General features: G+C 47.8%; 1 protein-coding gene across 10 annotated transcripts in view; it reads right to left on the reverse strand.

The window, feature by feature from the left end:
• SDCCAG8 (SHH signaling and ciliogenesis regulator SDCCAG8) overlaps positions 1 to 13,225 on the reverse strand; it is a 245,892-nt gene that overhangs the window by 16,110 nt on the left and 216,557 nt on the right. The window contains exon 17 of one of the 10 annotated variants that reach the window (XM_061160250.1): positions 12,506 to 12,845. The exons of the other annotated variants lie outside the window; for them this stretch is intronic. Coding sequence (XP_061016233.1) covers positions 12,635 to 12,845 — 211 coding nt within the window. The 3' untranslated portion in view covers positions 12,506 to 12,634. Of the gene's footprint in view, positions 1 to 12,505; positions 12,846 to 13,225 lie in introns of those variants that run through there. 10 annotated transcript variants of the gene reach the window in all.

Consider the following 13,225-nt stretch of genomic DNA (forward strand, 5'->3'; position numbering starts at 1 on the left):
CCGGGTCTTGGGGAACCGCCGCCTGTCAAGGCTGGGGGCAGGGAGCCAGAGGACACTGACAGGTGATGGGAGTGAGGATGAAGGCTGGGAGATGGGAGAGGTGCCCAGGAGGGGCACGGCAGCTGGTAAGTGTCCCCTCCCTTCAGTAGGAGGCTGTGGCAGAAGCTGATAACAGGCACGGGAGAGCGGTGATTACCCTAGACAGGGGCTTGGCTGAGCACAAGGTGGCAAGAGTGCGAGCTGGGGATGGAGAGGCTTGAGCCGGCGGGCAGGATGTGCTGGAGGAGAGAAAAGACATCTTAACACAAAGGGAGCTGGGCTTTTGGAGGCAGGAAGGCACCCGGGGAAGCAGGTGGCCCTCCTCCTGGAGGCAGAGGAAGCAAGCAAGGTGAGCCTGAGCCTGAGAGGCCTGCTCGGTGGCCTCCTTATTCCACCCCAGATAAAGAGCTGGGAGAGGAGGCAGCTCAACGGGAGATCTCTGAAGGGTGGGGGAGCTGGTCGTGGAGCGTTACCCGAAGGGGTGCCTCCTCAGGTGGACACAGGCCTCCTGGTCTGCCCTCTGGATGATCTCACCCCCTCTCCAGCCTCTGGGGTCAGCGGCCCCCAGGCACCCTTCTGCTCCTTCCACCTACAAGCTTCGGGCCCCCTCTGCCTGGACTAGGACTCCTCAAAGTCCTCAAAGGACTTTGATTTCAAAGGGCTGGAAATGACTTGTTTTCAATGTTCAGGTCTCAGCATAATTGTCCTTCTGAGAGTTTGCAATTTCATGTTCTGTTTAGGCCCCTTGTTTTGAGCCATTCCCTCTACCAGGCGTGGAGTAATTAAAGGAGAGAGGGAGGCTGCCCTCAGGGACCTGTGGAGGAGCCTTTCAGCCAGAAGCCCCTCCTGCAAGGTGAAGCCAACAGCTTGCCAACCACGCAGAGGTTTTATACAGCAGGAAGGAGAGCGGAACTTTCATCTTTCCAAGCTCAGTCCCTAAGTTGGATGTTCCTTTTTTAAGGTTTGGCCTTTCCAGGTGCCTCAGTGGTAAGGAATCCACCTGCAGTACAGGAGACATGGGTTCAACCCCTGGTAGGGAAGATCCCCTGAAGAAGGAAATGGCTGCTGCTGCTGCTAAGTCACCCAGTGGTGTCCGACCCTGTGCAACCCCATAGATGGCAGCCCACCAGGTTCCCCCGTCCGTGGGATTCTCAAGGCAAGAACACTGGAGTGGGTTGCCATTTCCTACTCCAGTGTGTGAAAGTAAAAAGGGAAAGTGAAGTCGCTCCGTCATGTCCGACTCGTAGCGACCCGATGGACTGCAGCCTACCAGGCTCCTCCGTCTATGGGATTTTCCAAGCAAGAGTACTGGAGTGGGGGTGCCATTGCCTTCTCCAAGGAAATGGCAACCCACTCCAATATTCTTGCTGGGAAATTGCACGGACAGAGAAACCTGGCAGGCTCCAGTCCATAGGGTCACAAAGAGTAGGACACGACTGATTGACTAAACAATTCCCATTGCCTGTACCTCATCTCCAGGACAGGCAGGTACCCCCTCCTCTCCCAGAGACCCCCAGGGTGTGCCCACTGTACAGTACTGTCCCAGTGCCCAGCGGAGCTGCAGCCAGGCCAAGCTATCCCTTCTCTCGAAGCCCCAGAGCTCCCCTTGCCTCAGAGGGCAGTGTGATCACAAGGAAGGACACTTCCAGGCTACTCTGCGCCCAGGCCAGGGCCACCATCCTGATCTCAGGTACAGGGTCCATTTCCTCAAGGACCTGTCACCACTGGGCAGACTGGGGCCTCTCAGAGGAGATGAGCAGTTGTGCCCATGCTGGAGTAGCGTGCTCAGCATGCACCTGCCTGTGCAAAGGCTCCCCGGGAATTTCTGGCAGGGGGTGGGGGTGGGGGTGGGGGTGGGGGTGATGGGGGAGGGGCCACAGTTGGGCTTCCCAGGTGGCGCTAGTGGTAAAGAACCTGCCTGCCAATGCAGGGGACATAAGAGATGAGGATTTGAACCCTGGGTAGGGAAGATCCCTGGAGGAGGGCATGGCAACCCACTCCAGTATTCTTGCCTGGAGAATCCCATGGACAAAGGAGCCTGGTAGGCTACTGTCCCTAGGGTCGCAAAAAATCAGACATGACTAAGAGACTTAGCCTGCATATTGCAGGGGCAAGAGTTATGATGGGAACAAGAAGGCCCAGGATGCAGACACAATGAAAGGAGACTGGGACATGAGCTAGGCCCAAGCATGCTTCTATTGGTCCAACAGTGATGCTCTCTGCCACACCCCGCAGGCATGATCAGAACCAACATTTAAAAAAAAAAAAAATATGCACGACTTTAAGATAAGATGGAGCAAGTGGTGAAATACAAAACAACTTTATGGAGCTGAGTGGGCTGGGAAAAATATCTTATGCAAAACAGAAGCAGTGCAAGCTGCCAGCTCTGGTCCTGTGCTTCAGACACTCATTTGCTATGAATACTGTGAAAGCAAGTGAATACATATATTTAAATTTTTGTATGTTGTATGTGATACATACAAAATATATGCAGTGTCTAAATAAGTTATGAGGCATAATAATCAAATGAACACTTGTGAACACGGTGCCAGTGCTGCGGGGCCACTCCCTACATATTTTTCTCCAGCCCAGCTCTCTGCTTACCTCAGAGGTGGCCAGTAACTTCATGCATGCATGTTCTTTGATCAGAGGTTGTAGTTTAACTCAACATTTAACCTGGGAGCTCCCTCCAAACTACAGTGGGTGGTTTTTTGTTTGTTTGTTTGTTTCGGTGGTGGTCATGGTAAAATGTCTTTTGTCCTGAAATGTTTTCAGACCAGAGATAAGTGTTTTCAAAATGCTCAGACCCACAGTTTCCCTGGGAGAGGGGCTTCCTCATGTAAATGAAGAGCAAATTTTCAACTAACATATGAATTTCAAAGGTGCACGTACTGTGACTGTAAAATGTGACTCAGTTCTCTACTCTTCCCAGTTGTTGTTCAGTCATTGTCTTGTCTGGCTCTTTGTGACCCCATGGACTGTAGCCCACCAGGCTTCTCTGTAAATGGAATTTTTCAGGCAGGAACACTGGAGTGGGTTGCCATTTCCTTCTCCAGGTGATCTTCCCAACCCAGGAACTGAACTCATGTCTCCTGCATTGGCAGGAGGATTCTTTACAACTGAGCCACCTGGGAAGCCCCGATAGAGTGCTCTAATATTTACTGTACTCATTAGCTAAATTAATTCTCATAACAGTCCTACACAGTATGCATTATTATCATCTGTATTTTCTGCATGAGAAAAGCAAGGCACAGTAAAGTTAGTCATTTGCCCAAGTTCAGACAACCAGAGGGCTTCCCTCATAGCTCAGTTGGCAAAGAATCTGCCTGCAGTGCAGGAGACCCGGGTTCGATTCCTGAGTTGGGAAGATCCCCTGGAGAAGGAAATGGCAACCCATTCCAGTAATCTTGTCTGGAGAATCCCAGGGACAGAGGAGTCTAGAAGGCTACAGTCCATGGGGGTCACAAGAGTTGGACATGACTTAGTGACTAAACCACCACCACCAGACAACCAGAAGTGGGCAGAGTCAGGATTAACGAGCCACAAATGACATGTTCTTCCCTCTGTGCCCCTCTCACATGGAGGAGACCGCCCCACGTCACTTGCCTCTGAGTCTTCCTTGCCTTCTTCCTCTCTGCCCATGTTGATTCTGATCAGTCCCTAAACCTAAATCCCTCTACAGCTTGTTCTATCTCATGCAGCTTATCCCCACTTACTACAGTCATTGCTGGTCTGCCTCTCCCACTGAACAATGAGTACTTTCAAGGACAGGAACAGGATCTTATTCAGCTCTCCAACTCTAGCACTTAGCAAGGTGCTGGATACATGTGTCAGAAGCAAACCACTTACCAGTAGAAAATGTTTATGCCAAATATAATAACTGTAATTTCATCTACAGTGTGAGTACACTTTAATATTCAATAACTCTGTTGCTGCAAAAACATAACATGTAAAACAAATAATTTTAGGTATGCTATTGAAATTTGTCACTTAAAGGAATCCTAGAAGAGATGAATGAGTACTGCACTTGGAAACAGGAGGCATGGCAAACTACCTATTTTACTTGGGCATGTAAAATAGGCTTGTCCTCTCTCAACCTCAGGTTCTCCACTTTTAAAACTGAGCAAGGAATACCTCCTGATCTCCTGAATCACAAACACTGAGGATGCAGCCAAGCAATATATGTTTTAATAAGCCTTCTGGGTGATTCTGATCAATTCTCAAGTTTAAGAACCACGGGTATGCTATAATTCACAGTATCAGTCACATACAAAATGACTTCTTCTGGAAAATAACTTTTTTTTTTGAGGCTCCAATTTAATCATCAAAGCAGCCCATGTATAAGTGAAAACTATCCTAGTCTACTCCTAAGTTTTGCTGTCAGTCATACAAACTTAAGCAAATCGTGTGATCACTTTGGATCTCAATTTCCTCACATATGTAATGACAGAATAAGCTAGAAATAGATCAGCAAACTTCACACCACAGGCCAAATTCAGCCTGGTCCACTGTCTGTTTTTGTACAGCCTGTACGTTAAGAATATTTTTAATATACATTTTTAAATGACTGAAAAAAAAGAAAAAGAAAAACAATATTTTGTGACATGAACATCCAATGAAATTCAACTTTCAGTGCCCCTAAATAAGCTTTCATTGAAGCACAGCCACGCTCATCCACTCGTGTATTGTCTACAGACAGTGACAGCAGAGCTGGGGAGTTGCGACAGAGACCATATGGCCACAGAGCCTAAAATATTTATTACTTGACCCTCTAGAAAAAAAGTTTGCCAGCCCCTGGGCAGGAAGATGACTAAGTTCTCTTTGAACTCCAAACTTCTAGGAAATTTTACTGTCTGTAAAATACAGAATTTGCCTGTCTTCAAATACTGCCGGCTATGTAGTTGGAACAGTACACCTAGGTTGCCCAAGTCAAAGTTTTGAAAACCCAATTACCCTAATTACTGCTCTAGGTAATTAATTTGGTGAATAAACCATATTAATTTAAAGTTGTACACTTTGTTCCAGTGCTTAAAAATTGCTGCCACATTTTATGAAATTCCCTTTCATTACTGTGGCCATACAGAATCAGAATAAGCCATGTGCTCAGGAAGCTGGAACACATTCTAGCCAGTTATCCTCACTTAGAAAATTAAGGCAGTTGCTATGGCTGGTTTGCTGTTTAAATATCCTTTGCTCAAATCTACCCTTTTCAATAACGATGTCAGTGGAGAAATTCATTCTAATGGTCATGCAATTCTGGAGAGAGCTTACATTTCTGATAAAGACAATTTACATTCCTGTAAGGCCCCCCACTTACTGGTTTCGTTGCTGGCTCTGTGGTAAAGAACCCGCCTGCCAGTGCAGGAGACAAGGGTTGGATCCCTAGGTTGAGAAGTTCCCCTAGAGTAGGAAATGGTAACACATTCCATGGGTTGGTGAACCCCATGGACAGAGGAACCTAGCGGAATACGGTCCATGGAGCCTCGAAAGAGTCAGGCGTGACTTAGCAACTGAACAACAACAGGATTCCCTTTAATTTTTCATTCTCTCTAATTTCCAATGAGCCTTGGGTGCCTGTGGAGGAAAGCAGGTGGTAGCTTAGGACAGCAATGAGGAAAAGACCCCTGCTCTTCTCTTCAAAAGGGTCAGGTCATGTTAGACGTGAGAGGCACCTTAAGAGGCCATTCAGTCTTGCCCATTATGGTGAATCTGAGGGCCAGAGAGTACAAGTGACTTATCCAAGGTCACACAGACTGTCTAGAGTCAATCTGGGACTGAAACCCCTATCTCTTGACTCCAGATCCAGTGCTTGGCAGCATTTCAAAACCCTTTTTTGGAAAGGTTTGACTTCTATTCCATACTAAAAGATACAGATTTTAGGCAAGAACCTTAGAAAGGTAACACGCTGGACAAGGCACTGAGAAACGGCTGACACGCCAAGTTTTACCGCCAGGGTGGGGAGAAGGCCTTCTCTAACTCAGTGAAGAGAACTGAGAACTTCCGGTTTTGCGGTCGTTTTTTCACTTCCCCTCTGTTGCAGACTGATACTTTTGTGATAAACAATAAAAATGCTGGTGCACTACCTAATTGTGATAACAGTTTCTAAACATTCTCAATCTCTCTTCTTAACTCCCTGTCTGGGACCCACACTGACCTAGTCCACAGCCTGGCACTGGCATGAAGTAGGCAGGAACCAGAGGCCTAAAGCTCCAAAACCAGCCTGGACAACTCCCTGGGGGCCGCTCCGGTGCCACAGGACCCTGGGCAAGCCTGAGCTGAGCACTCAAAGGGCCCTGGCACTGCCCTGGAGCCCCTGACAGTGTTGCCGGCTCTCTGCTGAACCAACGGCTTAGAACACAGTTGCCTTTGCAAAGGAGGCACAATTTCCCCTCAGGTCAGTTAGGAACATCTGCCGGGTGGCTACCTTGCAGTCTTAAAGTGCATGTGCTATCTGACCAGGCTAAGCTCGTAATTCCCTTGGAGGGCTGAGCCTCATAAGGAATCCACAACAGAGAAACAGCGGGCATAGGAGCTGACATGGCAAGAATCTCAGACTCTGACGAACCCAGGACACCATTTGCCTTAAGTCTCAGATACCCTTAATCAGTTCTTTATAAAGCAAGAGCAGGGTCATGGTAAGCACCACCCCACTGTGCAAAGAAAAAACAGGACAGAGGGTTGAAAACTGTTGAAAATCACAACCTTTGCAGAGTTGAATCCAGGCAGGCCACGTAAAAGTAACAGCAGAAAAGCCCACACCACCTGTCCTGCCACACCTGGCCTAAACCCAAGCCTGAGCACTCTCTTTTCAAAAATGAGTTATTTAGAAATCATTCCATACTTCTGGAAAGTTGCACAGTGTGGCATTTTCAGAAGATTCTGTTCTAAGGGGATCCTCCTGGTGCCCCCGAGACAAATGCCCCCTCGAGTGGTCCTGGAGTGTTAGGTTCCACATTGCAGTGAGGATCCTTCTGGTCCCTTCATGCTGGACAGCCCCACCCTTGAGGTAGTCAGACTGGTCACAGAGGTATGATGAAATGAGAGTGAGCCCACGGCGGCTAAGTAACCGGACTCAGTCACCACGGCGCACTTAGTGGCGCACGTTTAATTAAGTTTTAATGCAAGTAATTTGATAACTACTCCTGGCCATCCACTACGGAGCTGTCAATGCTGAGAGCTTTTTTATTTAGCGTCTCTTCCATCTACACTGAGGAAGCCTCCCCGCTGACCCTTGTCAAAGAACCCCATCTGCTGGTTGCCACGGTAACTGAAGGCGACCAATTGAGCTGAACAGAGTGACTCAGAAATAAAATCTGTGGCCAAAGGAATTCTGCTAAGAGTAATAAATCATTTAGTAAAAGGGGATCCTCCACACAGTGAAGAGTGTTGGGATAATATGATGGCATAACTCTTCCAGCTAGAAGGTCCATGGCAGATCAGAGTGGTCAGCCTTGCCGGAGGGTTCATGTGGTTGTTAGTGGGCTCAAGCAGCAGAGAAGTCAGATCCTGCCCATTTATGCACCATCCTGGGGGAGAAGGAACCAACTACATCAATTGTTCCATGTTCAGACTGCAAAATTCTGAATTTTAAGAAGTGGCAAGAGAACCAGTCCAGGCTTCCAACACTCCATACTTTTTTTTTTTAAGTAGCACAAGTAAACAAAATGCCCCATGTAGCTCATGTGGCCTTGAGGAAGATGGCAGAGAGAACAAACACTGAGATTGCTTTGGAATAAAAATGTCTAGCACCATCTCTTTGTCATCAATCAACTTTTAGGTGCTCCAAGCAGAAGTCATCTGTGTGAACAAAACATGCAGTCCTTGAAATAGCAAGGGAGATGGGACTCAACTTAGAGGGTTGACGGTATCTCCACAGGATGGTCTCAGAGAGGGTCGGGGCTCTGAATAAGATGGGCAGAAGAGAAAGGAAAGGAGAGGCCTTGTGGGGGGTGGGGGGGCAGTACTCTGGGTGACAAGAGGCGGCACACTGCGGGCCCCTGCAGTGGGCACAGAGTTGTACCTGAGTCCCACTAGGAATCTCTACAGCCCACAGTGCCCAGATTTTAAGAAAAAACCCCAGACACACTAAATCATCCATCTAGCATTTAATCTGTAGATGGCAGTTCCTTAGTGGTTGTGGTGCGAGACGCAAGGTTAAGGGCAGCAGACATCAGTGCCCTGACAGCCAATGACCACAGGGGATGACAGGCTCCGGGACACAGAGACAGCAGGGGTGTGTGCTGGCGGATAGAGGTGGGGGTGGTCCGCAGCCTTACCCCGCTGTGCTGCTCAGGCTGTACCCCACCCCTAAGAGGGCAGGATACTGACATCTTCCCAACCCCTAACCCCCAGAGTGATGGATGGGAGGACTATGGATCCTAAGTCGTGAACCCCAGAGATAATTTCCTGCTTTAGAAAAGAGCAACTGCCAAAGAGAAGGTAGGTCCCCCTAGCCCCCCTCCCGCCCTAGATGTCACCAATAAAAGGCTTCATCTTAGAGTTTTAGTGAGACTCCGTAGATGGCTTTAGGAGCGGCTGTGCACGCGAATCCCAGGGACGGGGGAGCCTGGTGGGCTGCCGTCTATGGGGTCGCACAGAGTCGGACACGGCTGAAGCGACTTAGCAGCAGCAGTGCACGCCCGGGACGAGACTTTTCCGGTGCCTCGCCCGTCCCAAGAGCCCACCAGGCAAAGCCTTCCGGGCCACGGCGCTTCTGGGAGCCGCCAGCCCGGGTCCCACCCGGCGCCGGGCAATGGTGTCTCTGCGGGTTGAAGGGTCGGCCGGGCTCCACGAGCGCCTCTGGCGCCCCACACCTGCGCTCGGGCGCCCGCGGAGGGCAGGGCGGCCTCCCGCTCCGGCTCCCGCCGCGGCCGCAGTGGGCCCCGCGCAGCCCAGCGGCTCGCCCCGCCCGCGGCTCGGCCGGGTCCGGGGATGGGGGGCCGCGTGCTCCGGCCGGCCGGCCGGCCGCGGGCGGGGCGGGGCGGGGCGGGGGAGGCCCGCTGGCCGGCATCTGGCTCCGGAGGCTCCGCGGGGGCTCGCAAGGCCTCTGGACTTTGGCAGAAGGAGAGGATTAAGCTGAGATGGCAGTTGAAGGAGGGAAACGGATGAAAGCTTCATTAACTCCAAGCTCACGTCCCAATTTCTTTCCCTTGAGAAGCAATGTGAAAAAAGTTTCCTTGTGATGGGAAAGTGCTGAGTGATTGTGTTTGCTTTTCTTGCATTCAATTCCTTATTTGTAAACAATAACAAAAATTAATCAGTTTGCTGATCATGGGGGACTCAAATTTTAATTAAACAGGAGAAAAACTTGCTAATAGAGACGCTGAAGAAATATTACAACTCATTTTAATATCTATGTTAGTGATTAAGCTTCTCACGTGACAATTGAAACTGGCAAATATCTTAAAGAAATGGAAATTTAAAAGGTGCTGGGTATGATATGTCTTTAATTTTCCCCTGTTCTCGTCCAATAACTAAACTGACTTTTATGATCAACCCTAAAATGTGCCATAGAAAACAGGACTTTTAAAAATGATTTTATGATTCCATAAAAATATCTTTAGTCCTGCTTGATGACACAGTTGTTCATGCCTGAATTCCCTCTCCCTTCTTACAAAGTTACCATTAGTTTCACTTCTAAAACCCTACTTCCAATTCTTTGTCTCTGCTCACTCTCCCGAATTCTCCTCCATATTTCAATTCCCAGACACTCTTGAACTTTGCACATGCTGCCAGTTTGAGCCTGCACAGAATAATCAGTATATTAATTCCACTCAAAGACAGTGAGATTTTTCTAACACAATCTGCCCAACCTGAACTCTTTCCTTCAGAAACACTTTGCCTTTAAAAAGAAACTCCCAGCATGAACCTCATAAGAAGCGACATGTAACAGACAGTGCATGTGGCGCTGGGCGTGCAGCTCAGAATTAAAAGAGAATTTTTTACTTTGTTTCTTTGGTGCCATGTGCATAATGTACATGTGGACGAAACTGACATCAGACATTTAAAAGCAAAAAAGAGTGGGGGGAGGGGGATGTGATGGTGGAGGGAAAGAAAGAAAATATGTTGATAAAAACAGTAACTTCTGTTAATCTACATTTTTCAGTTACTGTCTTAATTAAGAATGTTAGGAAATATGTTGCAGTTTAATTGCATTGTTTCAAGAAATTCTAATGCTAACAAATTTGGGACCAGGGTACACTTGGATGGTAAAAGGAATTGAAGTGGTAGTTTCTTCCAATTGGTAGATAATCAAAATTATGCTTTCCACAAACAACCCCCATGCCCTTGATCCTAAATTCAGAAGACAGAGTAAGAATAGCCTAATACTGTGTTCAGTATGAAATGAGTTATGAAAAAAAAAAGAATGTTTTTAATCTACATATATGAGATAGGAATAATTTTTAAGTATAAATGAAAAAAATTCACGCAAAAAATGAAATAGCACTTCATCTGAAATTTCTGGGTAACATTTTTATCCCTGTAGAAAATAGCTATTTAGGAGAAAGTTGGTAACAATCTTCAAATTATTCTCTGATGACCTCGAGACATTAAAAATCAAATGCCTCAGCCACAAGTACATAAATATAATGACAGTTTGAAAACATTCAGATGTCAGATGGCGGCGTCCTTTTCTTCTACTGCAGCCCAGTCACACAAGCTCTAGGCTTCATTTCTTTTGGAGTGGAGGGAAGACTGTATCATCACAAAGCAAAATAAATTAGAATGTATTTTCCTTGCTCAGTGTTCCTGTGATAGAAGATGTAGAAGCAAGGTAACTTCCCATTTCCTACAGTATACCACAGCCCACTCAGTTTTAACCTGGATGTTAACATTTCTTACTTGATCCCATTTTCTGGGACCTGTGCAGTTGAGCTCACTGCCTCTGAGAAGGGAAGTGGGGGCTCAAACCCTAAGGAAGGTGTTGATGTTCAGTGCCCTCCAGTCCCTAGGGTGCAGCACCAACTAGCACCAACCAGACCAGCGACCTCCACTGACCCAACTACTTCATTCAAACCGGTTTGATGATTTGGTCAGACAAACTGACCAATTCTTTGACTGCATTGACTATTCATTTCACCTTCCATTAACCATGATTTATGATACACCTAGTCTCAGGGTTCACAGCCCCCTTGGAGGAGGCGGGCCTAACTTTTCTAGCAGCTAAAGATACTTGCACCGTATGTGCAATGGCCCTGGAGTGAGAATAAAATAAGATCTGTTTGCCCTAAAACGTAGCTGAAATGTCCAAAGAGCTTGGGGCAGAGAACCAAGTCAAAAGCTCTGCTCTCACTGGGAGGTCTCATGGCTCCTTCTGCCTCAGCCTCTCAGAACAAGAATGGTCAGAGGACTTGTCCACGGCCGAAATACTGCCAACACGCTGCCATTCTCTGTGTCTCAATTCTTAAACTTTCATTTACTCTTTGTATTAGAGAATAGAATCCCAAGGTCTCAAATTGTGGGGTAAGTAGCATGTGTGACCTCAAATTCCAGAGTCTTCAATGCTATGGAATTAACATAATTTTTTTCCTATCTCACAGGAAGGCCAAAATAGTGAAGGACGCATCTCTGGTGTGCTCAACACCTGCAGCTGCCTGGCCAAGAAATGAAACATTTTCCATCTTTGGGGGTTTCTGGAAATTCTGGTGGTCGAAAACATTCCCCCCAGTAGCTGGGCAACCTTCCCAGAGAGGCCTTTGTCGGGCAGCGCTGGAGGCTGGTGTGCGGCGCCCGGACCCCTGCGGAGGGCGGCGGCGGCGGCGGCCACTGCGCTGAGGAGCCCCTGAGCATCGGGCATCGTTAATCACCAGATCAGACAGCAAGAGGAAAGTTCAGGCAGGACACAGAGGCGGGGAGAACTCCCGAGTGTAATTAGACGTTGAAAAGTTCTGAGTCAATTCTCAGAGTTTAGAGAACATTAAAAGAAGAATACACAATACTGGGGTGGGGGGTGGGGGGGAGGATTGGAGATAGGGAAGCAGTACGCGCCCGAGGGCCAATTGCCTCTCCAGCAGCGGCAAGGCTGTTCCTGGGCTCGCAGGACCATTTGTTCCATTACACAATCTCCTGAAGCCATTTAGAGAGAGCTCAAACAACTGCCTGTACCAACACGACACATGGCTTCCCATCCCGACTCTTTGCTAATCCAGACGCTCCAACCATCTTTCTTTAAGATGCCATATGGTTGGCAGAAGCCTGTAGATCTAACAGCACATCTGCTTGTGCGTTTCTTCTTTCCTCCATCCCCCCAACAAAAGAAGGATAGAGAGACAGACCAAGAGGAGGGCATGCGTGTGTACCTCTGCCTATGTCGTTATTTCCTTTTATGGACTCTAACTAAATAAAACTATCATGGGGATGATTGCAGTTATTCAGGGCTGAATCAGTTTTTACTAGACAACATGGCGATCTCTTTGCTTGTCAATGATTTAAATCAAGATTAGAAAAACAAAGGATGGATGATCCACTTTCTCCAAAAGGGTGATTATTGGGAAAACCACTTCAAAGCTCTCCCTCCTGGAATCCTTGCGAAGCTTTCACGCCGAAAGGGAGGGACAGCACCCTTGCCTGAAGCAATTTATCCTCTTCTTTTCGGTCAAGGAAGACAGACAAGCTGAGAAACTAGCAGATACCCAGAGCCTGCTTTGTTAGCAAGCACGCGCGGCTGTATGCTAATGAGTCGGCACCGACACACGCTGCTTTTTTGGTATGATGAGCAAAGATTGTTGACACTGTTGAAATCCTGGCTCTCCTGGCCTGTGAGCACACGGGCTGCCTCCTTGGAATCTGGCCCCCAGTAAGACAGGCTGCAAAAAAATAATACATTTTATACTCTCCTGATGACTGAAATCTGGCCATTTGCGACTTAGAGCAGTTGGGCTGGGGGGAGGGGACGTTAGAAAAACATTCTAAAGATTCTATCAAGCTGGGAATCACAAAGACACAGGTGAAATTTATGGGTTTCTTTTCAACTAAAAGTGAAACCTTGTAGACACATGTTGAGTGATTAAGGCCAGGGCACTGGCTTTAGGAGCAAACCCCTGAAAAGTGAAGGTGAGGGGCTGTTACTGTAGCCTTGGCCACATGGGGTGGCTGGGACATTCCCACCACCCTGGGCAGAAGGCACTCTGCAGATGAGACCACACTACTAATGGCACCATCTCAGTTATAGGAGAAAAGCTAAGTG

This window comes from Dama dama, chromosome 14 (genome assembly GCF_033118175.1).
Source record: "Dama dama isolate Ldn47 chromosome 14, ASM3311817v1, whole genome shotgun sequence".
In the NCBI taxonomy this organism is placed as follows: Eukaryota; Metazoa; Chordata; class Mammalia; order Artiodactyla; family Cervidae; genus Dama; species Dama dama.